This window comes from Drosophila grimshawi, unplaced genomic scaffold (assembly GCF_018153295.1).
Source record: "Drosophila grimshawi isolate 15287-2541.00 unplaced genomic scaffold, ASM1815329v1 contig_44, whole genome shotgun sequence".
Classification (NCBI taxonomy): domain Eukaryota; kingdom Metazoa; phylum Arthropoda; class Insecta; order Diptera; family Drosophilidae; genus Drosophila; species Drosophila grimshawi.
Window position 1 is genome coordinate 13,907,336 of NW_025063240.1, and position 24,234 is coordinate 13,931,569.

The window sequence follows — 24,234 nt, forward strand, 5'->3', positions numbered from 1 at the left end:
TATTATTTTAAACAAATTAATGTATTTGCATTTCTTCAGAATGCAGTAAGAATTCCTGTATGACACATGTTCCAACTCAGTCCTCATAACATGACAATCATCATGACATAGGTTATCTTTTATGTAAGAGTGCTAAAAGTTAATACATGAATTTGCTATGTTCCAAAATACAAAACGAAACTCCTGCGTGTTAGTTGTGTATACTTAAATCGTCTTAATGGAATTGATTTGAAGTTTAGAATATTATAGATCAAATACTTTTATTTTCTCGAATCATTTATTACTTTTCGGAAATCTGTATTCATTTTTTATAAGGTACTGTATACATCTTATAATTACTCCCTCAATTTGACCATTTCTTTCTTTATTATAAGTTTGCTAATCTAACATAATAGTCAACATACTCATATATAAAGTTTGATAATCTTGTCAAGTGCCGCTTATCATTAATCACTATGTGTTGAGGTTTTGTTGTACATTATGATAGTGTAATTGTCTCGTACTCAGCGTTACTTTCCGATTCATATTAGCGGGTGGGCACATATATGAAGTATACCCAAATATTCCCCCGCAACCCGGTCAGTACCTGGTCCACCAACCGTACCGATTAGTTGCTCAGATAAGGTGCCGAGGGCTCTACTTATCGTGTTCTTGCAATGATTACTCAAACCCACCGCACTTGCTATTGCCATTGCTATTATTTGTTGTTATCACTATTTTTAGTGGAGGCAGTGGAGCTTTTGCTAGAAAGCACAGAGCTCTGCTATATGCACACCTTTATTTCCAGCTCTTATCGTAACTTGTGTGGCTTCGAATGTACCTGGCTAAGGAAAGTTGGATTTCCTAGGTATTCGAGCCAATAAGTTCGGCAGCGGGTTCGCATTTTATCTTTTGCATTTTTATTATTTTTGATTTTTATTTTGAGTTTTTTTTTTTTAATTTTTTGCAGCACTTTTTGTTATTTTTTGGCAGCCAACGGGTCACCTGCACTTATTAAAACAAGACCGAAAACCCTGTCCTATGCGTTGTTAGCAAATAATGTAGCTGATAGCAATTTTTGGGTGTGTGAGTTGTGTCATTATCAAAAGTCAAATTTAATTCAATCGTTGACTTTTGATGTCAACTAATTTGTTATGTTACATGCTTAAGATAAGGTAATACAATAACTACGAAGTATTAAATAAATTTTGTGGCCTCTGTTGCGAACATGCAATAATAACAACAATTTTTGATCATACAACGACATACCAGAAGTATCAAGAAAACTGAAGTTTAATTTGATAAAGCAGATCAATAAAACTTAGTTGTGGAACCTGCTTATATTTAAACTGGGACTGGTACTCTTCCTCATCATCCGAATTAAAACCATGTTGACTGTCTTCTTTCTCTGCTGCTTACTTACATGCGAATTATTATGCTAAAAGTGATCGTTCTGCAATTTGTAATTTACCTGCCCAATTTAGATTTATAAATCTATATAAGCGCGAAAGCCCGAAATAAATCTCACTTTTATTTTGAATTTGTAATAGTTTCTACTTTAACTGTCTAATGCAAGATTTTTCAGTTTAACATATTATGAGAATTATCTTTAGTTGCATATCCTGTTTTCAACTTACATCATTTTACCAAAAAACGTATAGCTTAAAGAGTCTGTCGACAATAACGACAGCGCATTTGCCAACTGTAGATGGTAAAAACAAATATTGGCATAGACTAATGACCAAATTTGCATACAATGAAAAGCGATGGAATGGATTAGAGTGGTCTCGAAACTACACTACGCTGTAACGAGCGCTTTGGTTAGCTAACGAGACCATTCCAAACGCGATAACGATCGCTTAGATTCGCACATATCAAGCTGAAATCAACGCCCATCAGATTACATTGCCTTGGTTGGGGGAGGGTCACCAACAGTTGCAGTTGCAGTTTCCGCTAGCTAAGTTGTCAGTGCTTATCGTTGGGCCGAGTGATAAGCGCTTGACTGGAAAGTCACATGCTTGAGACCTGTCCGTTACAGATTAAAGTCAAATGATGGTTATAGAACTTTAACTCATTTATTACAATTAAATTTTTAAGATGAGCTCTTTATTTTGAATTGCCAAGGTACTGAATCCCTTTGGCCTGTTCACGTTGAATACGATTGCCATAGGTGCGTGAGACGTGATCCCAAGTGTCTATAAATCGATCCATGCATTGTGTAATACACCGTTGCTCGGTACCGTCCAAAGCCTTGCCCGGCTTTGAAATGCACTTATTGAAGCACTTCGAAGTCATCTTGGAGAGCATCTCCTGGACATGAGCAACAGCGATCTGCTCTCTTAATCGACTCATCACTTCCCCATTATCCAAGTTTTCATTAGCCATTGTTCTTTATGATGATATTTTTTAACAGGCAATTTTCGAATCAATGTAAAATGATTTATTATTGTTTCTGCAACTGTCAACATATGTTTACTATTGGTTTGACATAGAAATAAATGCCGTCTGTAAAAAAGTTAACATAATACGAAGTATATATTTGAAATTCGCAGGAATGTTGGCTATAGTCAAGGGAGCCTTGTCTATAGTTATGACACAAAAAATATTTGAATTGTTAAGACACTTGATAATTTACATTTATTTGTGTTAGCATAAATACAATTTGTTGGTTTATTTTACAGATTATTGTGAAAATCCTATAAAGTAAGCTAATCCTTAACATTCCTACCAAACAAATGATTAATGTTTAAGCATTTTAATTAGTTTGCTATTAGTGTATTAAATATATTAAAAGATCTTTGCTCAGTTTTGATTAGAAAAATATATATTATAAAAAGTACTCTTTTAAATTTCATTTAGGAATTTTTGATTTATTCTTATTTATTTTTGAGGTGTATGACAAAATGTCACATTGTATATAAAAATAAAAACTTGTAGTTTTATTTTTAACAGCTTTTGAAGTGATCCAGTGAATACACTTTGATCATCATCATATATATTATAGTATTTAATATTCTTTGGATCGCAACTATTTAAGAATCGTTAGAATATTTGACGCACACAAGCTGCTTTGGCAGTACGCGATATTTGGAATTTTAGTTTTAGTCAGTTAAAACTGATTGACAACTCTTTTAGGTCATAAGCCACACAACAGTGTTGCAAACACTCAGAACAGTAATTCAATTATAATCTCTAAACAGCTAAAGTCCGAAATTAAAAGTTGTGTTTGAATATCGTCTGCAAAATACGGAGACCTGCCGATAATTGGCCTTTGCCTGATATTGGGTTAACTAATTTAATCATTTTATGTTGGCCAAATTTATTGACATGATATAAGCGAGTCCGACCCACTGATTGGGCATTAATACTGTAAAAAAGACATGCTTCATTAAGGATCTACAATTTGGCCCAGGGGAAAAAAATAGTATTGCATTTTAAACCGCTTCGTCTATAACTAGGATAAGAAATGTGCACACTACAGTATCCCAAGGATTTACCTGAATAAATAGTTACGTTTCATATAAGTATGTATGTACTACCGATCAGCACGTATCACTTATATTTGGTTGATTTATGTACATATACAAAATTTCAGCTGATCTGCAAAAGTTTGTGCAATAGCTAAACAGCATTCACAGTAAGAGTAGCTATGTGTGTGTGTGTAGGTTATATACAAGTGATAGATACATTTCAGCTAAACTATATGTATATGCTAGTAAATATGTGTATAAGTATATATATATATATATATATATATATATATATGGAATGTACAATCACTTTGAGTATGTAAGTATTATTGCGTTGAACAGACAGGCACAAACATAGTATGGGTGTGTATGTGTATGTGTGTGTGAGTGTGTATATGCAGCTTAGCCAGATTGTTGGTTAATCGATGGTAGAGGACAACAATCAATTCCTAGGCACCGAACCCAAGCGATACCAGTCGCACATTTCCTGACGCAAATCATGTTTGGAGAGATCCAACTCGAAACCGCCGAGCAACTCGTTCTCCTGCAGCGTATCATGTGACCAGATAGTCACCTGCAACCTGCGCTGTCGCACAATATCCAGCGGCATGCGGTACTCCAACTGTCAATAAAGAAACAAATGTAGATTGCCGATTTGCAAATTGAGTTGTTCAATAGGTTAATGCTTACCGTCTCCATGAAGCTGGGCACACATGTTTTGCGCACCACCTTTGTCTTGCGTTTGGTTTCCTTGCTAGGATCCGGTTTCAAGTAGCACTTGACATATGTGTTCGGCTCCTGGCCGCCCTGTAGCATGGGCAATCCTTTGGCGTGGTGTATCTGCAACAAGGCCATATTAGGATCAACATTTGTAGCTATTTGCTTATAATTAACTAGCTCACCATCACAGTTAACCCGCCACGTTGGTATTGCAGTGATAGGCGGATTTGACCAATTTCATTGGAATTATCACGAGGTGGCTGACGCTTGACCTCTGCAAGAATAGTAGTTGTTAGTTTTAAATTGGTACTGCTGCTATAAGACTTACCTTTTATCTTCGGCATCTCCAACTTGGCTTCTTGTTGATCACGCAACAGTGGATGAAAGAATGTGTATACTAAATCCGAGTGGGCTATTTCCTCGGCTGCATCGAATAGTGATTTGAGGAAACGCTGTATCAACGGTAAACGCTTTTCAGCAACAGATTTGATATTGGATCGTCCCACATGAACACCAGCTGGAAGGCTGTTATTAAATATTAAACAGAAATTCATTAATTACAGATGAAGAACTACAAAATACATAAATGATTTTCAAATAAAAACAAACTCATTTGTGTATATCCAAAAAAGATTTAATTTCTGATGAATAATTAAAATATTTTTAAATTAAAAATCATTGTACATTAACTCGTTGTGTTCCATATATACTGATTAATCACTCTAGTCGATATCATATCATTTTTTGTAGCTATCAATTATTAGAACGTGTCAAGACTTAAGTTATCAATTAAAATAACTATGTTATGCGTAACGGGACCATCGGTTCCAAAATGATCTTCAGCAACACAGGACAAGCATCCCAGTCAAAAAAAAATCAGCATATATTAATTGAATAACAGTGTTTATATCAAGACGTAGGAAATGAAAGTGTACGATATAAAATGCATTTGAATATCAAATTGTTGATTGGTGAGTTTCGGTTTGTAAGAAACTGAGTTAAATCATCAAATATACAGATGATTGCTTATCAGCGACCGCGAAACGACTGCCAAAATTTTTTTTTTTGGTAACGAGTGATAGCCGCTAATGGCTGATAAATCAGCAACAGAGCCAGACACTTTTGCTTCATGGCCAAATCACGGGCCGAATCAAAGAGCAGTGGGTGAAAGAAGAGCGACGCACCATCGAATCACTATCAAACCCACCCAGAGAGATAGAGAGCGAGAGAGCAGCGAGAGAGAACGCCAAGATATTGTTGCGATAAGCAGTGAACGGCAGTTAACAAGTGGCGACGTCAGCGCTCAATCAGTTAACGAGCGTGCGGCAGTGCGGTTCGGCAAGCGCTGAGAACGTGGAGCTGGAATCCGAGAGCCAAGAGCCAAGCGCTGTGCCGTTCGATTAACGCCGACGTGGTGAACTGAACTCAACTAAACAACAACATTAAAAACAACAATAATAATAATAAAAAAAAACACAGTTCTGCACAGCAAATTCATAAAAATCGTGTGTGCAACTGTGAAATGTTGGCCAGAAGTGAATAACAGCCATGGCTCAACTAACGTATGTGGGCCAAGGTAAGTGCTTGCCACCTTTGGTGACACATCCCAGCTTATGTTGCCCTTCCCCCGCACAGGTCAGCAGACGGCCGGTGGGTCTCTGGTTGCCTCTCTGATGCTTGTGCTGTGTCTCGTCTTTGCGCTCCTTGGCATCAAGATCTGGGGTTTCAGGCGTCGACTCACCTTTACTCCCTCAGGAGGCCAACAGCAGCAGCAGCAACAGTCGCAATTAGCGTCGCCACGTTATGCAGCCTACGAGTCACAGGTGCGTATTTGATACGACAAATCACGCAACTCCCATTACTTGCCAATTAACCCGACGCAAAATTCAATGCAGGCCATTTATAAAGGTTAATAAGTACTATGTGATATCGTCGTTGATATCAACGACAACAACGACTCACGTCTGATAAGGTGAAGCCAAAACGAGGCACACCAACATACCAAATACAACAGGTGAATTCGTGCTCTTGTCAATGTGTGTGCGAGTGTGTTGTCAATAGAAATGGAGATGAGAACGTGACGAGTCGCAGAGTGTTTATCGATAAAAGTACCTTCTCACAAATCTCGGAGTTTCTGTCTTATAGTAATTGCTTTAATTGCTTTTATTTTCGATTCTTCAGTTATCGAATCTATCATTTTTTTTTTGTCTGCTGCTTAACCTATAAAATTATTCTCAAATACAATTTTTTGCACATACAATGATAATTAAATATTCTAGCTTCTTTGCTCACATTTCTAGAAGAGTAAATTATTTCAAAATGTTAACAAGTGTTAAGTGTTTCGGGGACTTACCAGCATCGGTGCTGCGCAATATCTATAATTTTATCAGTACTCAGCATTTAATTTGCAAGCTCATTCTTGAGTCAGCCTATATTTAATAAATGGCTTACATCCACTTGAAATGCAAAATATTATTTATCAGCTGATTTGTCGTGAATACAAAATCCCATCTCTAGCTAAGATATTCGTAGTTACTTCTACTCATTCTAAATTGAGTGTGCCTTTGTGTGTAATGCTTTTACCGTTAACAATGTGACGCATCCGAAACTTGTTATTGTTGTTGTGGTTATTGCAGTTTTGTTGTTGGTTGCGCGGGTGCTTTTGCCCAAACAGCTGAGAAGGCCACAGCTGTTAAAGTGCTTCATTTTTGACTGCAGAGAACGGACATTAGCAAATCAGAAGAATAATCAAAGAGTGCAATTCTTGCAGGTAACCGGCTCCGACAACGCTGTACAGGGAGTATTTCGCCAGCGGAATACCGAGGAATTCGAAAGTGCCAGCCCAACGAATTCAACAGGTAAGGCGAACATTCGCTTCTACAAATTAATATATGCACATGTGTATGTATGCATATATGTATGTATGAATGTGTGTGTATGTGTTGACTATAACGGCATTACTCAATGTGAATGGAATTGGAAGTAAATTGCTTGATTTCAAGCGATCGTTAAACATGATCAGAAACTGAAGACGATATCACGTGTTAATAGGAAACACATGGCGCAATTCGCAGAAAATGTTGTTGTATATATTTAAAAAGGCATTTGTAAATCTTAAAAGTATTCGAATTATCTTGTTCCTAAAAGACAACTCAACTTCACCTACTTGCAGCGAATAATTATCTTACGGGTAGTGTACCAAATCTACACCTGGCCACACGGGCGCCGTATGAATACAAAAAGGAGATGGCCATACCAGAAATGTCGGAAACTCCTCCTTTCCGTCCGGAGGCGCGACGTAGAAGACGTGAAGTGCATAGCGCAAGCTATGATTACTATACAGCGCCACCCACGCGCGAGCCACCAGCACCACCGATTGAAACGGAGGCAGCAGCTGCTAGTGGGGAGACCACCTCACAGCTGGACATGCCCGCTTTCAATCACTTTGCCGAGAAATATAAGCTAATCAGTGCCAAGCCCGATGAAGAGGAGGCGCCAGCGCCAAGGGTGTCGCAGCTGACCAGCAACGAGCGTGGACGATATGTGAAGTATGAGCAGGTCGATGATGTGCCCGAGCTGCTAACGCCGGATGATGAAAACGTGGGAACTGCCATTTCTGTCGCAGCTCAAGTCCATCATTCACCACATATAACTCAACCGAATAACGAACCTGCTGAAGCGGAAGGAGAAGCAGCGGCTACTTGCGCTAGTCAAATTCTTCAGCTGGAGCATACAGATTCAGCGTTCGTTGTAGAAATTATCGCTGGCACACCAGATTCAGTTGAGTTAACGGAGCCATCTTTAGAACGCAACTTGTTTGCTAATCTGGAGATTCCTCAGCATGTGGACGATGCTGAATTCGAGCGTATTCGTTCCACCTACGAAATGAACGAGGCGGACATCTTGGACATGCCGCCGGATTTTGCTGGACTGCAGGTAGATTTAACAGAGCCCAGCAGTCCGCCCGGCTTCGGTAAGAGCATTGACGATGACTGGGAGAACTTTGAGAATCTAGAAAATGTGTCAAACGTGCCGGACATCAATTGGCTAGAGCATCCTGAACAACTGGAGTTACCACAGCAAGAGATCGCTACAAGTTTGGAGCGGGAAAATGTGGTGCAGCCAGAGACGCTCTTCCAGCAACTGGAGCTAATGGAGCCATCAGCCGATGATGTGGAACGACAACCAGTTGCCGATTATGCTCAACCACCTCCATATGAAATGGAACCAGCCATTCAACCTATCCTGCCCGACTATGATGCACTCATGCAGCTGGAGAAGTCGCACCAAAACACTAATCTGCCCAACTACGCTGATGCTGTGAGCCAAAGGAAAGGCAACGATGCCAAATACGTTAGCAGCATAGAAGATCTATTCGCGGAACTGCAAGTGAATGGAGAAGCACCCATTGGCAACTGCACACCACATACTGACGGGGAGGTGCACAATTTCGACGAGCTCTGTGAGGAGCTGGAGATTGTCGCCTCTCCGATTCCAGCGCGGCGGCCACCACAGCCAGCGCCACGAGTGTCCAAGCCAACGACTCTCAGTGTCCGCGGCGATGCTGCACCACTGACCTGCTACGCGCCTGAAGAGTTGCCCAGCTCTAGTTCGAGTGATATGGAAGAAGTGGAGGAAGCACCTCCGCCAGCACCACAGCCAGCCAAGCGCACGGGACGCACTTTGAAGGTGCGTTTCGATGTGGATAACTTGCAATACTATCAATCCGCCGAGGTGCCCAGCTCTAGTGAGTCTGAAGTTGAGTATACATCTGAGTCGCAGTTGCCGGCGAGAACCACACAACGCTTGATTCCATTGCTACCTGATGAGCCATCATCAAATGCTGAGCATGATGTGCCCATGCTCTTTGGCAATCGGGTCTCACTGGAAGACAGCGATGACGAAACATTTGGACGCGCCATACGTGAACATCGCTCCATGACAGAGGCACTGCGACCAGTTGCGCGAATGGAACGCTCTCCACAGAGCGACAGAATCACCGAGGCTTAGGACAATAACAATATACCAAAATGCTGCTCTTCATTTCCTTAGCAAAGACAGTATTTTTCATGTAAATAAGTCGATATACATAAATACATATACATATATCTATAAAGTAGAAGTTGCCATATAATGTTGACTATGTTTAAATAAAGTGATCGTAAATATAACAAAACGAATTTAGTGAATGCAAAAATAGAAAACAGTTTTCAAAACTGGAATTGAAAAAAATTTATGAAAGGACTAGATATATATTGTATATATGAAAAGTCCGATACAGACCCTAAACATTACAAAATATTAATCAACACACGGAAGATGGATTGAAAGGAAGTTACTCCAAAGTTCAAATTATGCTAAAAATCATTAAGCTTCGGATTGATCCCGATTACTTACCTGTTCAGCTTGACCAGAGGAAAGTGTATGCACAACTTCTGATGGAACTCGGTGAACTCGCGGTACGAGCGAAACAGATGCGTTGGATCCCGCTGTCCATGTCGCGTCACTTGCAGAATGTACATATAATACTTTTCCATGCTGTAGTGCTTCTGGAAGCGCACCACTTTAACGATTTTCAGCCGTCCATCCTGCGCCATGCTGTGATCGAGTAAACGTTTTCATAAATACCATTTAGGGATGATTTTCGCTCTGTTCCACTACTTACGTGTATTTGCGAGGTACAAAGGATAGAAGTTCGCTGGTACCTTCATCATTGTTGAATCGCATCTGGGCCAAATTGTGCAGGAAGAAATTGAATTGGGTGAACCAACTCTTCAGCGACAACTGTATCATTTTGGCGAATGTGGCCGCCGCCTCGGGATTCGATTGTGCTGGCAGCAGAGCACGACGCACATAGGTGACGGCATTCGAGTTCACACCCGGCATGCCGGCGGTGGCCATGTGCGCCAGCGTGTGTAGCAGCAGGTCTGCATTTTTGCGTACAATGTTGAAGGCACGACAGCAGAGGTCAACAAAGTAGTGAAAATCAGTGGATGGCTTATCACCGCCATTAATCACATATGCCATGTCCGAGGTTAGCACAAACGGTGTGCGATCTCTGCAAGGAAATCGACATGTTAAGCGTTGCTTGTGAGTAGTTGCTAGCTCTCACCTTTTGATATTGCCAAACATTTGTGCATCGCCTAGAAATTTGCCAAAATCGATGTGAAACAAGTGTCCAGAGGTCTTAAGCATAATGTTGTCGTTGTGTCGATCACAGATGCCCAACACATAGGTAGCCACACTATAGCCAGCGCAAGAGAGTGTAAAATTGCGCACAGCTTTCTGATATTCCAGCGGACTCGGATTCTGTTTGCCCAGCCACTCAGCGATGGGTCGATCCTTGAATGAGCCGGTCAGACCGCATTCCACTTGGATTTTGCGCAACGTTTCGGCCTCGGAGACAAGCTCAATCATGCCGCTCTTGTAACCAGTGGGCACACAATTAAAGGTTACCATCTTGAGGTCCAAGCGCTCGGCCAGCCACATTTTGTTCATGATGCGTATCAGTTGAATTGTCAACATGTCCTGTTGCAAGTCATCACCACACTGCAAAAGTGATTATTATTAAACTTCAGACACACGTTGTAAAAAGAGTAGCTTGGCTTACCTTGAATATTGCCGGCAGCGGCTCGGCGTCGGGTCCCACGAAGGTTATCTTCAGTGGCAGAGTGTTGGAGTTGAAGTAGCTGCAGTTACGCACATTGACACCGGACACCTCCAGCTCTGGGCCCAGCGGCAGACAAGTAGGCTCCACCTGCAAATCCATATGCACCATATCCATGCCCGCAGCTAGACTCTTTTGTCGCATTGACTCTTTGGCTTCCTTCACAGACTCGGCTATCTTGGCCAGATTCTACGATACAGTTGGGAAACATTGAGATATATAGTTTAAGTACTTTTAGCATTCATTTACTTACCTGGCACATGCGACGCTGGTACATGAATCGCTTGAAGAGTTTCTCGCCACACACAGCCATTAGAGCGCGCAGCATCATCTTGTTGCGGCGATAGTAACGTGCCTGTGTTATTTGTGATTCATCGTAATCCTGATCTACCAGCGAGGCGCCAATCGAATTGAGCGGATCATCGGGCAGACTGTGCACCAGCAGCCAGTACATGTGATGAGCAAAGCGCGGTGACTCCAAGCACTTCGACAGCAGAAATCTTGACAGAGCGGATGCCTCATACGTGTCGTGCTTCAAAGATTGCACCAGCTGCGGCAAAAAGTCCACCAACTGATCGTTAGGCATGGACGATATCCATTCCACTGCTTTTTCGCGCACCTTAGCATCTGGGTACCGTGGCAGCAAGAGCTCCAGTGCCTGAAGCGGCGACAACGGTGCCCAGGAGTGCAGCAACGAGTGCAGATCAATCAGATTGGCATAGTCCCAACTGTGGGCTGCATGCAATACCTTGGGCAGCGCATTGGGATACTGCTGCAGATAGAGACGTTTCTCCCAGAACACTTCACGGCGCTCCGTGGCGCCAGAATAGCCCAGCTCGGCCGTATCCAGGAGCTCCTCTTGCAGATTGGCGTCCAGTGAAGCAAAATCGTAGCTATAGATTTGTGTTTAATTTGAGTAAATAAATCAATCGAAATAATTGGTGGCAGAGAACTTACTGCGGTGCAGGCTTGGGCGTCTCCTGATGCTCGGGAAACTCAATGCGACCGCCATATGGCGGTACTTCAATGCTCAGCACCGGACAAAAGTCGGGATGAGGATGACAACCGCGCGCCGGAGCTGGTCCCAGCATTTTATCTGTGGTCTGCGGCCACACGGACAGCAAATACGGGCCACATATCATGGTGCGCTTAAAGTCAAACAGCTGTATGGAGCACCAGCCCAGCTCGGTAGTCACATGCCTCCGCTCGCCATTCGGTTCCGCACTCGTCTCGTTCTCGCTGGCCGCCTGCTTGCCGTATAGCACAAATGTGAGACGCGCCTCACGCGGTAGCGTGCAGATTGGGTGTTGATCGAAGGTTAGCCAAGCACTGAAGTTCAAACGGGGAAAGAGGCCGCCGCTCGTATCACTGGAGCAGCTTAGCACATTGGGCTTGGACAACAGGCGCGTGCCATAAACGAGTTGCACACAGAGCGAGTAATCCTCAAATTTCCAGTTGAGCAGTGGCCTGTGCAGGCAATTGATGCTCACCACAATCGGCTTAGATACGCACGAAATGGGTATCGGTGCTGGGAAAGAGTTGTATAATTAGATAATATGCTCATAATTTCATTAACAAATCAGCTTACTTGTGGCGAAATCTGGCGTCTTCACCGAGAAGGCAACGCGAAATACATTGGCATAGAGTTCGATTAGCTCCTGGACCGCATCACGCAACCGATTGCATTTCAATTTGATTTGCTCCAGCATGGAACGCGGTCGCAGTGTCACTTGCGCATACTCCCCATATTCGCTGACAATTTCTGGATTGTTGGCGCCGCCCAAAGGTGCGTACTTCGTCTGAGCCTCTTCACAAACGCTCTTTAGCTCGGCAATGCATCCCACTATCTCCAGCGTATCGATGGAGCCGAGCAGCGCACAAATCGCCTTGACGGCTTGCACAACGCCAGAGCAACTGACGACGCTGCGACCCGCTGGCGCACCATCCACCGCCGATTCGAGCTTATCGATTTCCATTTCGAGAGTCTCAATGAGTATCATCATGTTGTCGTAGGTCACAGTGGGTACCACCTCATTGGGCAACACATTCTCCGGCTGCATATCAGTGTCTAGTTCATCATCCTGCGCCGTCCGCGCAATTGCCTGCATATTGGCTGCGCTGCGTATGCACAAGCCCAAATGCACATCCTTCTCCAGCTGCAAGCTGTTGTGCACGCACTCCAACTGACTCAGCTTCGATGTGGGTGCCAGCCACTCCAGCAGGCCAATGGGCTGTTTAATAGAGATGGTACTTAACATTATAAATTGACCCGAAGCTAATTTCTTTAGATATACCTTGACCACATAATCCGTCACTGTGCCCTTAACCTGTCCTTCGAGCGAGGCCAGCGCCTGTGCCACCACCTGAGCCACCACAGAATCAACTGCAAGTAAGTAAATTATTTGATTTATTCAATTTATCGAGTATAGGATAATGCCACTTACTGTCGCAAGTGAAGGTGACTGGGCTGCCGTAGCCTTTAACCAGCTCCCCAGTCTGCGAATTGGAGGCAGCGTGTGGCTGCAGCGTATTTATAGCAGGATGCACAATGATCTTGATACTGGTGTTCATCAAATAGTGATAGTTAAACTCGGCAGCTATCACATGACCCACATTCGTCTCCGTATCGTCATTTGGATAGCAGGCGCGCACCTGACGCACCATATGATAGAATTCCAAGAGCTCGGCATCATCCGTGGGCTGATCACTAATTAGTTCGTAGAGGCGTGTGCATGTTTTCCGGCGATCGAGTACCACATTAGCCGGTATGCTATTCGTGTAGCTGTCCGTGAATGGCGCCAACTGTTGCGGTTTGGATGTGGTCACACTAGCTGTGCCCGTCTCATAAAGCTGCTGATTGCGTGGCGGCAATGGGGGTGGTGGCGATACAGAACCAGATGTGGAGGCACCTCCAGATGCTGCCACAACTGCTGCTGTTGGTGCTGATGTGGGCGATGCAGAGTGCGAACGATGAGATGGCTGAGCGAAGTAATCTTGTCGCCAGCCAATGGAACCGACGCTAACGCTTCCACTATTAGCCATATTATTGTCCCACCTGTTGACCGCCTCGTACATGGGATCCGAGTACTGTGTGCCATTGTCGCCGCCATACAGAAAATCAAACGGATCATATTCCGCATAGTAGGAGGTGCTATCGGAAGCGCCATCGTTACCTGTAAGTAACGAGTGCATTGTCAATCAGCGAGTTAAACCAAAACACAATCGATCGCACGATGACTATTATGCAAATGCCGCACGTTCGAACGGATCGAGTCGATCCGAGCGTGTGGCCAAAAATAAAGTCGTCGCCGCCCTCCTCTCCCCCACCCCAAACAAAAACCCGCATTGCGAAGCAGCCACGCGAATTGGACGGAGAGCGAGCATATATTTATCACACAGAGAACATTTCACAAATCTATGCTAACCAAACTGTTCTGTCTATTGTCGCCTCCCTTTTCCTCCTCTAACACCAATTGGCTCAGTTAGCTGTCAGTGGACGCCTACGCGACATATATATCCGCTATGCATATTAAAATATATATATACATACAGCTGACAGATCGCGTTCGTTGTCGTTGTGACCTTTCCCTCCACATCATATATAGTATTTACACTGCCGAGAGGACGCTTCTATTTACAAATTATATCCGACAGTCATTTATACTTGCAATTTCAGAGATTATCTTAATCTTAATAGAGAAAATGTTTCTGAAATAAATTGTATTTTTTGTGAGAGCAGAAAAGTCCTGCGATTGATCTGTCTGATTTAAAGAGATATCTGATACGACAAAAGGAGCATAAATCATATAGAAAGCAACTATGATCCTATAAATATATACATACATATGTTAATGATTCTATGTAAATCTACATAAAAGAAAATTGAAACGATCTGATAAAAGAAGCATTGTATAAGGTGACTTTAGTATTCCACATCGACGATAAATATGCAAACATTGAGCACGAATTGTTTAATAAAACAACAAGAAATTGGGATTTTTATTTTCACAAATAATTTATTATTGGTCTCATCGGGTATACAAGATTGTATTTAACATATGTATGTATATATGTATATTAAAATATTAAATATGTATGCGTATATGTGTGTATATATATATATATATATATAGATAAATATATATTCATATATATATGTATATAAATATAAATGTGGCTGCAAATCACAATTTGTTTTATCATAATACTCGAAAATAAGTCAAATTTAATTTGATTTTAAACATCTAAATGAAACCAGACAATGCTGTCAAATTCGTTTTGAAATTTTGAAAAACTAATTTTGTCTTTCATGTTGCGATTCTGCTAGATTTACTTTGTGATCTTTGGCCATCAGTTGATCTCTGTCATTGGCATAAAACACTCACATTTACTCTCTTTTGCTCTCTATAATCTAATGTTTGGCTCTGGTGCATTCGTGAAAGGCACGATTTTTAGACTTTACAACGTTAATATACATATATATATATTTTTTTTTTTAATATTAATTTATGTATGTGTGTTTGTGTGGATGTGTGTTTGTTTGTGTGTGATGTGTGCAAGTGGCTTCTATTGACATATGCATGGCATGTATATTTTTGCATTTGGATATATCCACACACCAAAAACCCTGTGCCCATTTTGCCATTAGATGTGACGGGTGACGTGTTGTGTAAGTGTCGCCTGACTTTGTTTTCTTTTCTTTTATTTTCATTTTTATTTTTTGGTACTTGTTGTTGTTGTTGTTCTGGGTGGGTGTTGTGGTAGTACATTGTTAAGTTGTTGCAGTTTGGTAGTAGTAGTACTTAGTATGGATAGTAGTAGAAGTTTACACTAAAATGTATTACTTTTGCGACACTGCAAGATAGAGAAACAGAAAGCATTCAGTTTTAAGTTTTTTTTTTGTAACTTTGGTGTCGAATGACAACAACAACAAACAAACAGCAACAACAGCAGCGTCAAAGACAAAAATGTTACGAACAACTTATACAAATGAACAATAAACTAACTATATAATCTCGCCAAAGTCTATCCTACATAAAATGGATGTGATGACCGATAGCAAGAACCAGATAAGATGAATGTATGTGAACGGACAAAGACAGATAAATGTCTATAATACAAAACAAACTCAAGCTAAATAATAAACAAATTACACAAATATATTTTGCAATTCTATTAATCAAATAATATGTATAACTCAAACGATCATTGAAATAATTTTGCGCAATCCCGCAATTCTTCTCGCTTTGTCCACATTTCAGGATGATTAGTGTAATAAGTCTTAATAGCAAGCTTGACCAACGATGTTGGGAATTCTATTTAACAATTTTTTTTCTTATAAATTTTGTTACCTAAGCATGACTTGCATTTGAATTAAAAATTCAACGATACTATCCATGGAATTTTGGTGATAAACATTTTCTAACAGCAGGCAGATGCTTTATAAATATACCTCACAATTAATGGATATAGAAGGAGAAACAATTAATACTTGCTTACCAGAGTTCTCATTGAGTGGATCAAATGCCTCCAAGACACTCACACGCGAACTGCAAACGGAAAAGAGTTACCATTAGTTCTATTCAATCCAAAATCGAATAGCGGACAGAATGTGATGCATACTAATCATCCTGATTCAAATCGATCAAATCGTTGCCGGTTCGCTGAACGGGCAGCTGGGGTCCAACGGAGGGACAGCTGCCGACGGGTGGATTTGGACGGCGCACATTAAATCCAATAGAACTAGCAGCTTGTGGCACCGGTCCCGAATGTACAACTGGATGGCTGCTGTTATTGGCATTGGTGCTGCTGCTTTGGCTGTATGTTGAAGCTGCAGAGGTGCTTTGTGAACGAGAAAGGTCCACATGGGTGCTGGCGCCGTTGTTTGGCGCATATCCAGGCACACCAAAGCCATAGCCATGCGATGGGTATTGGGGCGGCATATAGGCAGCAGAGCCAGGCACAACGGGCACAGTGAACGTTGGATAGTACACAAAGCTCGCTGGGGCAACGGGCTGTACAGCCAACTGATTGGGCATGCTGTATAGGCGCTGCAGCTCCTCTTGGTTCAGCGGACGCTGCTGCAGTTGCTGCTGCGCAGTCGCCTGATATGGCACCAGTTGCATGCCAACACCACCTGGAGGCACAGCACTGCCATAAGTTGGTGGTGGTGCTGCTGTTGTTGCTGCTGCTGCTGCATAGTGCACAGGCACTGGAGATGCTGCTGCAACAGGACCCACCGGCACCAGAGCTGATTGTGGATTGTTTGCCTGCAGACGCTGCAGATCCTCAATCAGCTGATCGAACGGACTGCCGCCGCTCTCTGCCGTCGGCTGCTTGCTTGTGGGACTGGCAAAACAAATCAAATCGCTGTCACCTTTGCCCGTCGTCTGCCTTGCCGGTGGAGTACGTGAGCGATCTACGCGGTCCAACGAGGCGGCCGCCTGATTCGCCTCAGAGTGACGACGTCTTAGTTGTTGTTGTTGGTGGAGGTGTTGTTGTTGTTGTTGTTGGACGTAGTAATCGGCATTGCCCGTGCCATATTTTTTATTCCGGCGATAGTCATCGAGGGCCTGCTGCTCCAAACTGAGCGCTGTCGCCTTGGCCAAATCCTCCTGAAATTGCCTGTCGTAGTCCATTTGCGCCTGATTCGACATTATCCACCACGCGGAGTCTTCGACGACGACCAACTGCAAAGTGACACACACAAAATTTGTTAATTTAAAGTATGTTTTCTGTGTTCGAGTCAAGCCGAACAATGTCGTGTGATTTATTGTTCTTTTTTCCGCTTATCATTCGGTGTAGCGATAACGAAAGAAACGATAAAAGCGATTACGCTCTGTAAATTGGATTCGTACCCTTGGTGCGTAATGGTGAAAAGTAATCGCCAGAATATTTGACAGACAAAGCAAAAATATATACAATTTATTTGGATATCTAACTCAAGGCCAGACATAGTTCACCTGCAGTCTAACTAAAGGAACCATATGGTAGAAATTAGCTTAATATGCAAACATAATCAATCGAACGTTATGGATTTTGAAAATCGAAAAGAGTTACGGAAAATGCTTTTGGTTTTTGGATTTTTATAAGCCCCATAATAAAATATTCCTAAGAAATTAGAATTGAACATATGCCATTAGTTTATGCGTATTTAGGTTTTCATTTAAATTAATCAGTTTGGTGATAAGGAGGCATTGCTGCATTTAATGTCGTTGTTGTTATATTGCGTGTGCTGCGAATATAAACAAATGATTGCGACGCTTTCGCACACGATTATTGCCTGAAGAGAACAGCTGTTCAGCATGAATGCTTTCAAACACACACACACACACACACACACGCGAATTAAATACAGATGTGAAACCGGTACGTAGAAAACGAAATGAAAATATCAAAAGAAAAAAGAAGAGGTTACAATAGATAAGAAAACACACGCCGCAGGCAAAGCGAAAGCAGCAGGCGAGGTGGCAAAGGTTAGACAATCAATAAAAAATCCAAATACTCTTGAGAATAATAAATGATGAACAAATGCTGTGATGAGCAGCAGCAGTTTGACAAGTTCAAATTTGCATACGTATTCATATATACTTACATACATACATACACTTAAATAAAGGTGGGTATACAAATTTGTAAATGTACACTCACACATACATACATGTGTAGTCATACGCATACATACATACATATGTATGTGTATATCACAGTGTAGAGTGGAACAGCAAAAATGCGAATGATAAAAGTGCTTTGAGAACTTTTATATAATGATAATGACAATAGGCGTCGTGAAAATATTTCAGCATATATATACATTAATGTACATACATACGTTGTAAATAGCTAAATACAAATTTTCACAAACACACACATACGCATATCATCACACATATCTGTATGTGTATTAAGTCTCGCTTTTCGCCAACTTACATTTTTCTTGCACTTGCTCAATGCTGCCGTCGAATTTAGTTGCCAAAGTTGTGAATGCTATGTATATTTATATGGTTTTTCATTTGATTTCTGGATAATTCCGCGGCTTTGGAGCTTCCTCCACTTATAAACACACACACGCACACATACATAAAACAGATATTACACTAACACAAACACACCGAAATTGAGACTTGCACCCAACAAAAAAAAACCGAAACTGAAACACAAACACAAACACGTAGGCGAAACACGCGAAATACTGTTTAATACGACATTATATTTACAAGTATGGTGTAAGCAATATGACAAATATGCTTAATTGAATGTTTCTAAATTGCAACGTTCGCTTTGACACACATACAATAACACAATAACAAACGCCACGAAAAGATGCACCAAACGGAATGCAACAAGCAGAGTAATAACTTATATTTAAAGTTTAGGTACACACTATCAAGTCATATATCGATTTATTTTTGTTCGATAGGTTATAAAACGTGTACGATATTCATCGATTAATAGCTTTAAATTTAAAATTCAGTTGATATTAAGATTAGCGAAGACTAAATCTTCAATCTCCAAAGTATTGCCATTGTCCATGGCCAGTTTTTTGGAATCATCATCGAGGCCAACAGTTGTCCAATAGTCCAAAGCGCCATTGCCCGGCAAATTATACATTCTACGATATGAGGCCTCGATATTCTCGTCCAACATACGATCCACAATATCGCCTGCTAGCATTGCTGCCGGTTGACTGACGCTCATGTCCTCTAACTGAGACTTGGGTTGCGGTTGGCTACCTTTGCTGTGGCTAGCAGCGATGCGTTGTGAAAATTCCACATTCTCGACGCCCATTTTGCAGAGGGCGCACTTGCTTTGGCCAATCTGCTGCTTCATCTTCTGCAGGGCGAGCCGATCTTGGGTAAGCAGCATGCGCTCCTGCGACAGCTGTGCCTCCTTCTCGCTCAACTCGTGCGCGCGAGTGCTCATCAGCTGCAGCTTGGCATTGAGTAGTTGCTCGGACTCCTGGGCCTTGTGCTCGGCCAGATGTGCACGCTTGATAGCTAGACGATAGGCAGTGGATGCCTGCACCACCTCATCCTCCTTGACATTGAGCGTATTCTCTTTATCCAGCAGCAGGCGCTTGCGCTGCTCCAGCTCCCGCTGCTGCTTGTGACATCGATCCCGCTGCTCATCTGCCCGCTTGATGGCATCTCGAGCCACCTGCAGCTGTGCTTCCAGCTCCAATCGCTCCTTGTCCAAATCGCCCTGCTCGTGCAGCTTGTGCTGCATCTCCAGTTTCTGTTGCTCAACTACGAGCCGTGTGCGTTCCTGCTGCACATCCAGCTGCATACGCTCAATCTCTGCTAACTGAAACGTTTTCAGTTCCTCGATTCGCTTCTCGTCGCGTTCCATTTGCTCGCGATGGAACTGCTTCTCCAGCTCGAATGCCTTCTTCTCGGACTCAATGCTGGCCATGCGCTGACGCAGCTGCCAGTTTTCCTCGGCCGTGTCCTTGGAGAGGCGATTCATCTGCAGCTCTAGTGTGCTCACCAGCTCCATGAGGCGACGCTTTTCCTCGTCGGCGCCCTCCTCGTTGATCTTCAAGCGACGCTCCGCATCGGCCAGCCGACGCTCCCGTGCCTCCAATTGCTGTTCGCGCTCCTTGGTCGTTGTGATGCCCTCGCGCAGCTCTTGCAGATCACTGGACGCCGTTCGCAGCGTTTCCAAGTAGCTGCCATGATCCCGCAGCGCCGACTGCTCCAGCATATTGGCTTGCCTTATGCGCTCCATATCCGCTTCATGGGAGCCGCGCAACTGGCGCATATCATCCTCGTGGTCCTGCTTCAAGCTGGAAATCTGCAGCTCATAGTCGCTCTTCAGTTTCTCCAGTTTCCCCATGTAGTAATCTCTCAGTTCGGTGTTCTCCAGCTTCAGGCGATTCTCCACAGCAGCCAAATGCTGCTCCAATACCTTTAGTTGTTTTCTGTAGCAAAGAAAATTAAAATCATTAGTAAATACCCTGTAACCAGATCTCTACATGAGATAGCAGATAGCTCCTGACGTAATCCCAACTCACTTGTAGGAGGTCTCGATCATTTCAATCTCCTGTTCGTAGTTTACTTTCATGTTAGCCACCAGCTCCTCCAATCGCTGCTTCTCAAGTGCGTTGCGCTTGGCATCCGTTTCCAGCAGCAGCAACTGATCCTTGCTTTCGTCCCTCGGTGTAACATTTGCGACAGGTGGCAGCTTCTCCACCTGCGCAGCAGTTGCATTCGCTGTTTCCATGCGTGCCGTTGCATTCACCATAATGGGTTGTGTCATCATCAGCTGAAGTTGCACATTGATGCGTTCCTGTTGCGCCTTGATGTGCTCCTCCATTTGCTGCTGGCGCTGAAGCTGCTGCTGCAGCAGCGCTTGAAACTTGCGATCCTGCGTCTCCTGTTTGTGCTGCATTTCCACCAAAGCGCGCTCCTGACTCTTCATCTGGGCAGCAATTGCTAGCTGAGTCTCTTGCTGCTGCAGAGCATTGTAGTTGTGACTGCTCTCCAAGTTCAAGCTGTTCAGCATTAGAATCTTTTGCGTTGTGGCATCAGCAGCAGCAGGCGCAACTACCACAGGCAGTGGTGGTTCCATATCCACATCGACGGAGTCGGACTTGTGCAGTACATCCTGTGCTGGTGCTGGCTCCTTGGTCACTGTTTGTACATGTTCCAGCTCCTCGTCGGCTGTTGCATGCGTTGCGGCCATCTCGACGCTTACCAGGCCCAGCCAGTCAGCGGTGCCACGCTTCTTGGACACCGGCGTGGACATACCCGAAACTGTAACATTTGTCTCCTTGTCCCTGCCAAACAGACCCAATGGATCAGTGTTCAGATTGGCCGATTGGGCAGAGGCAGAACTCCGTCGGCCCGCTCCTGCTGCAGTTTTGGGCCGTGCCTGTGAATTGTCTGTCGTTGTGTCCGTCGACTGGCGGGACATCGAGGGCTTCGCAGTTGCTGGACGTTTGCTTGTGGCAGCATCGCTACTATTTAGTATTTCATCGAAAATGTTACGCTTGGGCTCTGCGGCGCCGAGTAGATCGTCGAAGAGATTCTTTCTTGCTCCACCGCCGCTCTTGGGGCGCTTGGGATCGAATCCCAGGTCATCGTCCTCGGCATCATCCATGGAGAGCGATGGCTTCTGTTTGACGATGCGCGGTGTGCTAGTTACCGTCGATTTGGCATTAGCTTGCTTAATAGCTGTAGTATTTTGTGCCTCCGGTTCTGTTTCCTCCTTGATGCCAAAAAGATCCTCGAGTTTTCCCTTGGCCTTGTTTGACTTGGGCAATTTTTTTGCACTGCCACCGGCTGGAGCGTCAAAGAAACTGTCATTGTCCAAACTATTATCACTCAGGAGATCAGCAAGTGGATCGTCGCTGAAATTCATTTCGAACTCAAAAAGCTTTCGATTTTTAAAGTGAAGAAAACTCACAAACAATTGTGCTGAAAGCCATCGTTGCTTAGTAACGAACTTTGCCATTTTTTGATACATTTCTATTCCCGCTTATGTGTACACACTGCAATATCAAGTTATGCATATAAAATGCCTATCGATGTATCGATTTGCCAGGCCTGACTGTCTGCTTGCGAGTTGCCAACCATCATCGGACAAATAGATGCTTAATTGTTTATTTGCCTGAAAATGAGCAATATTTACATCCAAGAGCCGCCAACATCGGGCAAAGTACTGTTGAAAACGACTGTGGGCGACATCGATATCGAATTATGGGCGAGAGAGTGCCCAAAGGCGTGTCGCAACTTTGTCCAGCTCTGCCTGGAGGGCTACTACAATGGAACCACATTTCACCGGCTAGTGAAAGGATTCATTGTCCAGGGTGGAGATCCAAATGGTGATGGCACTGGCGGTGAATCGATCTACGGCCACCCGTTCAAGGATGAATTTCATTCACGATTGCGCTACTCGCGCCGCGGTTTGGTTGGCATGGCGAACTCTGGCAAGGATGACAACGCATCGCAATTTTTCTTCACGTTTGCGGCAACGCCCGAATTGGAAAACAAAAATACGCTCTTTGGCAAGGTCACCGGCGATACAGTTTTCAATATGCTCAAATTGGAGGAGAGCATCGTGGATTACCAGGAGCGGCCCATGTATGCGCATCGCATCATTTCTGCTGAGGTGCTCACGAATCCCTACAATGATATTGTGCCGCGATCCCTGCCCAAACCAGTCTCCAAAACAAAAAAGAGCAAAAAGGAAAAGCAAGGCGTCAAGTAAGTGTCAAATTTGTTTTAATTTTTAAATTAAAATTAACATTTTTTCTGTAGAAACTTTGGATTGCTTTCCTTTGGAGAAGAGGCCGAGGGAGACGAACAGGAAACTAGCATATTTGTCAAACAGAATGCTGGTAAAGCAAAATCCTTGCATGATGCAACCGATGACCCAAAGCTAAGTAAGGAACCCATCAAGGTGCCCAAAACAGAACGAGCTCCGAGCGAGGAGCATTTATCGGATGACTGCAAAGAGTTTGTCGCCAGATCGACAAACAAATGTTCTGATCTCGTTAAAAGTAAACTGGCCAAAGCAACAACAAAACTGTCCAAGCGTGCAGAGATAAAAATTGAATCAGAGGACAATGATGATGATGAAGGTGATGTTCTGATGACTCGGGAGCAAGAGCAAAGTTTGCAAAGGTCCAAAGAAAAGTATGTGTTTTATATTTGTACTAAAAAGCTGTTTTAATTGAATTGCATTTCTTCTCTAGGTCAAAGATACGGGATGAAATCGAATCTCTGAAGCGTCAATATCAAATGGATAAAGTCACCAAGGAAAAACAACTAACACAAGAGACCGAAAAAAGCTCCAAGACGGATGACATAAAGGGAGCCAGTGAAAATCATTACATTAATGATTTCATTCAAGAAAAACAAAAGTATACTGCAAAGACAAAGTCTAATCTTAAGGGACAAGGAAGGTGAATACTTTAGTTATCAACTTACGATCGTATATAAATTTATATACATATTAATTACATTATTTATTTGAATCAGAGAGGAGTTTACATTGAATTTGTTGTCCAAGTTCAAATCTAAATTGGGTAATCTCAAATATAAATCAAGCTCTGACGATGTCGAGGCGGAATCCAAACAGTTGGACGAGAGTACGGTGGAAAAGGAAATCACTGGCGATGACTGGTTGGCGCACACTCTCAACTTTAACAGCAATGTGCCGGTTTTAGCCAAGGATGCGTCCACCAAGAGCGATGACTGGTATGATGTCTACGATCCGCGTAATCCACTTAATAAACGCAAGCGGGGCACCGCTGAACACAGTAAATCCAAATCATCAAAATCTGCTAGGCGAAATTATTGATTTAATAAAGTTCATTTAATTGTTTGCTAGCTAAATTTCAAATGCGATTCGCTTATCTATAACTTTTTAGTATTTTTTATCGATTTGCCGAAA

At 42.9% G+C, this 24,234-nt stretch overlaps 5 protein-coding genes across 6 annotated transcripts; 2 read left to right on the forward strand and 3 right to left on the reverse strand.

Annotated features, from left to right (window-relative positions):
• Positions 1-2,032: 2,032 nt before the first annotated feature.
• Positions 2,033-2,521, reverse strand: LOC6558378 (mitochondrial import inner membrane translocase subunit Tim13). Its single transcript, XM_001984279.3, has one exon. The coding sequence runs from the start codon at positions 2,362-2,364 to the stop codon at positions 2,086-2,088; it is 279 nt and encodes a 92-aa protein (XP_001984315.1). The 5' UTR covers positions 2,365-2,521; the 3' UTR covers positions 2,033-2,085.
• A 302-nt stretch (positions 2,522-2,823) lies between these two features.
• Positions 2,824-18,939, reverse strand: LOC6558387 (phosphatidylinositol 4-phosphate 3-kinase C2 domain-containing subunit beta). Of its 2 annotated transcripts, none has more exons than XM_001984277.3 (16): positions 18,766-18,939; positions 16,459-17,525; positions 16,336-16,385; positions 13,281-14,009; positions 13,131-13,219; positions 12,425-13,067; positions 11,794-12,364; positions 11,090-11,729; positions 10,780-11,025; positions 10,282-10,718; positions 9,835-10,227; positions 9,567-9,767; positions 4,498-4,694; positions 4,352-4,443; positions 4,140-4,289; positions 2,824-4,071 (listed from the first exon to the last, which is right to left on the reverse strand). In XM_001984277.3, the coding sequence occupies exons 2-16, from the start codon at positions 17,490-17,492 to the stop codon at positions 3,892-3,894; spliced, it is 5,652 nt and encodes a 1,883-aa protein (XP_001984313.1). In that variant the 5' UTR covers positions 17,493-17,525; positions 18,766-18,939; the 3' UTR covers positions 2,824-3,891. The 2 variants fall into 2 exon arrangements, with proteins under 2 accessions (XP_001984313.1, XP_032598873.1); XM_032742982.2 differs by lacking the exon at positions 18,766-18,939 and adding an exon at positions 17,694-17,712.
• LOC6558512 lies at positions 5,479-9,340 on the forward strand. The gene is made up of 4 exons (XM_001984278.3): positions 5,479-5,745; positions 5,805-5,992; positions 6,940-7,027; positions 7,342-9,340. Exons 1-4 carry the CDS (start codon positions 5,718-5,720, stop codon positions 9,177-9,179), a joined length of 2,142 nt encoding a protein of 713 aa, XP_001984314.1. The 5' UTR covers positions 5,479-5,717; the 3' UTR covers positions 9,180-9,340.
• A 254-nt stretch (positions 18,940-19,193) lies between the features above and the next one.
• On the reverse strand, positions 19,194-22,269 carry LOC6558581 (fas-binding factor 1). Its single transcript, XM_001984276.2, has 2 exons — positions 20,849-22,269; positions 19,194-20,755 (listed from the first exon to the last, which is right to left on the reverse strand). Exons 1-2 carry the CDS (start codon positions 22,195-22,197, stop codon positions 19,306-19,308), a joined length of 2,799 nt encoding a protein of 932 aa, XP_001984312.1. The 5' UTR covers positions 22,198-22,269; the 3' UTR covers positions 19,194-19,305.
• Positions 22,270-22,367: 98 nt separating this feature from the next.
• LOC6558194 (spliceosome-associated protein CWC27 homolog) lies at positions 22,368-24,176 on the forward strand. Its single transcript, XM_001984275.3, has 4 exons — positions 22,368-23,042; positions 23,097-23,474; positions 23,534-23,743; positions 23,820-24,176. Exons 1-4 carry the CDS (start codon positions 22,453-22,455, stop codon positions 24,139-24,141), a joined length of 1,500 nt encoding a protein of 499 aa, XP_001984311.1. The 5' UTR covers positions 22,368-22,452; the 3' UTR covers positions 24,142-24,176.
• The last annotated feature ends 58 nt before the right edge of the window (positions 24,177-24,234 follow it).

What these genes read in the sequence shown, in the direction of transcription:
- LOC6558387 (XM_001984277.3), bottom strand. Translation starts at nt 17,492, where the DNA reads ATGTCGAATCAGGCGCAAATGGACTACGACAGGCAATTTCAGGAGGAT. An exon ending in GATTTGAATCAGGATGATTA is followed by an intron (nt 16,386 to 16,458) that starts GTATGCATCACA and finishes TTCCGTTTGCAG; the next exon opens with TTCGCGTGTGAGTGTCTTGG. An exon ending in ATGTTTGGCAATATCAAAAG is followed by an intron (nt 10,228 to 10,281) that starts GTGAGAGCTAGC and finishes ATTTCCTTGCAG; the next exon opens with AGATCGCACACCGTTTGTGC.
- LOC6558581 (XM_001984276.2), bottom strand. Translation starts at nt 22,197, where the DNA reads ATGAATTTCAGCGACGATCCACTTGCTGATCTCCTGAGTGATAATAGT. An exon ending in ATGATCGAGACCTCCTACAA is followed by an intron (nt 20,756 to 20,848) that starts GTGAGTTGGGAT and finishes TCTTTGCTACAG; the next exon opens with AAAACAACTAAAGGTATTGG.
- LOC6558378 (XM_001984279.3), bottom strand. Translation starts at nt 2,364, where the DNA reads ATGGCTAATGAAAACTTGGATAATGGGGAAGTGATGAGTCGATTAAGA.
- LOC6558194 (XM_001984275.3), top strand. Translation starts at nt 22,453, where the DNA reads ATGAGCAATATTTACATCCAAGAGCCGCCAACATCGGGCAAAGTACTG. An exon ending in TTGCAAAGGTCCAAAGAAAA is followed by an intron (nt 23,475 to 23,533) that starts GTATGTGTTTTA and finishes TTTCTTCTCTAG; the next exon opens with GTCAAAGATACGGGATGAAA. An exon ending in AATCTTAAGGGACAAGGAAG is followed by an intron (nt 23,744 to 23,819) that starts GTGAATACTTTA and finishes TATTTGAATCAG; the next exon opens with AGAGGAGTTTACATTGAATT.
- LOC6558512 (XM_001984278.3), top strand. Translation starts at nt 5,718, where the DNA reads ATGGCTCAACTAACGTATGTGGGCCAAG. An exon ending in ATGCAGCCTACGAGTCACAG is followed by an intron (nt 5,993 to 6,939) that starts GTGCGTATTTGA and finishes CAATTCTTGCAG; the next exon opens with GTAACCGGCTCCGACAACGC. An exon ending in CAGCCCAACGAATTCAACAG is followed by an intron (nt 7,028 to 7,341) that starts GTAAGGCGAACA and finishes ACCTACTTGCAG; the next exon opens with CGAATAATTATCTTACGGGT.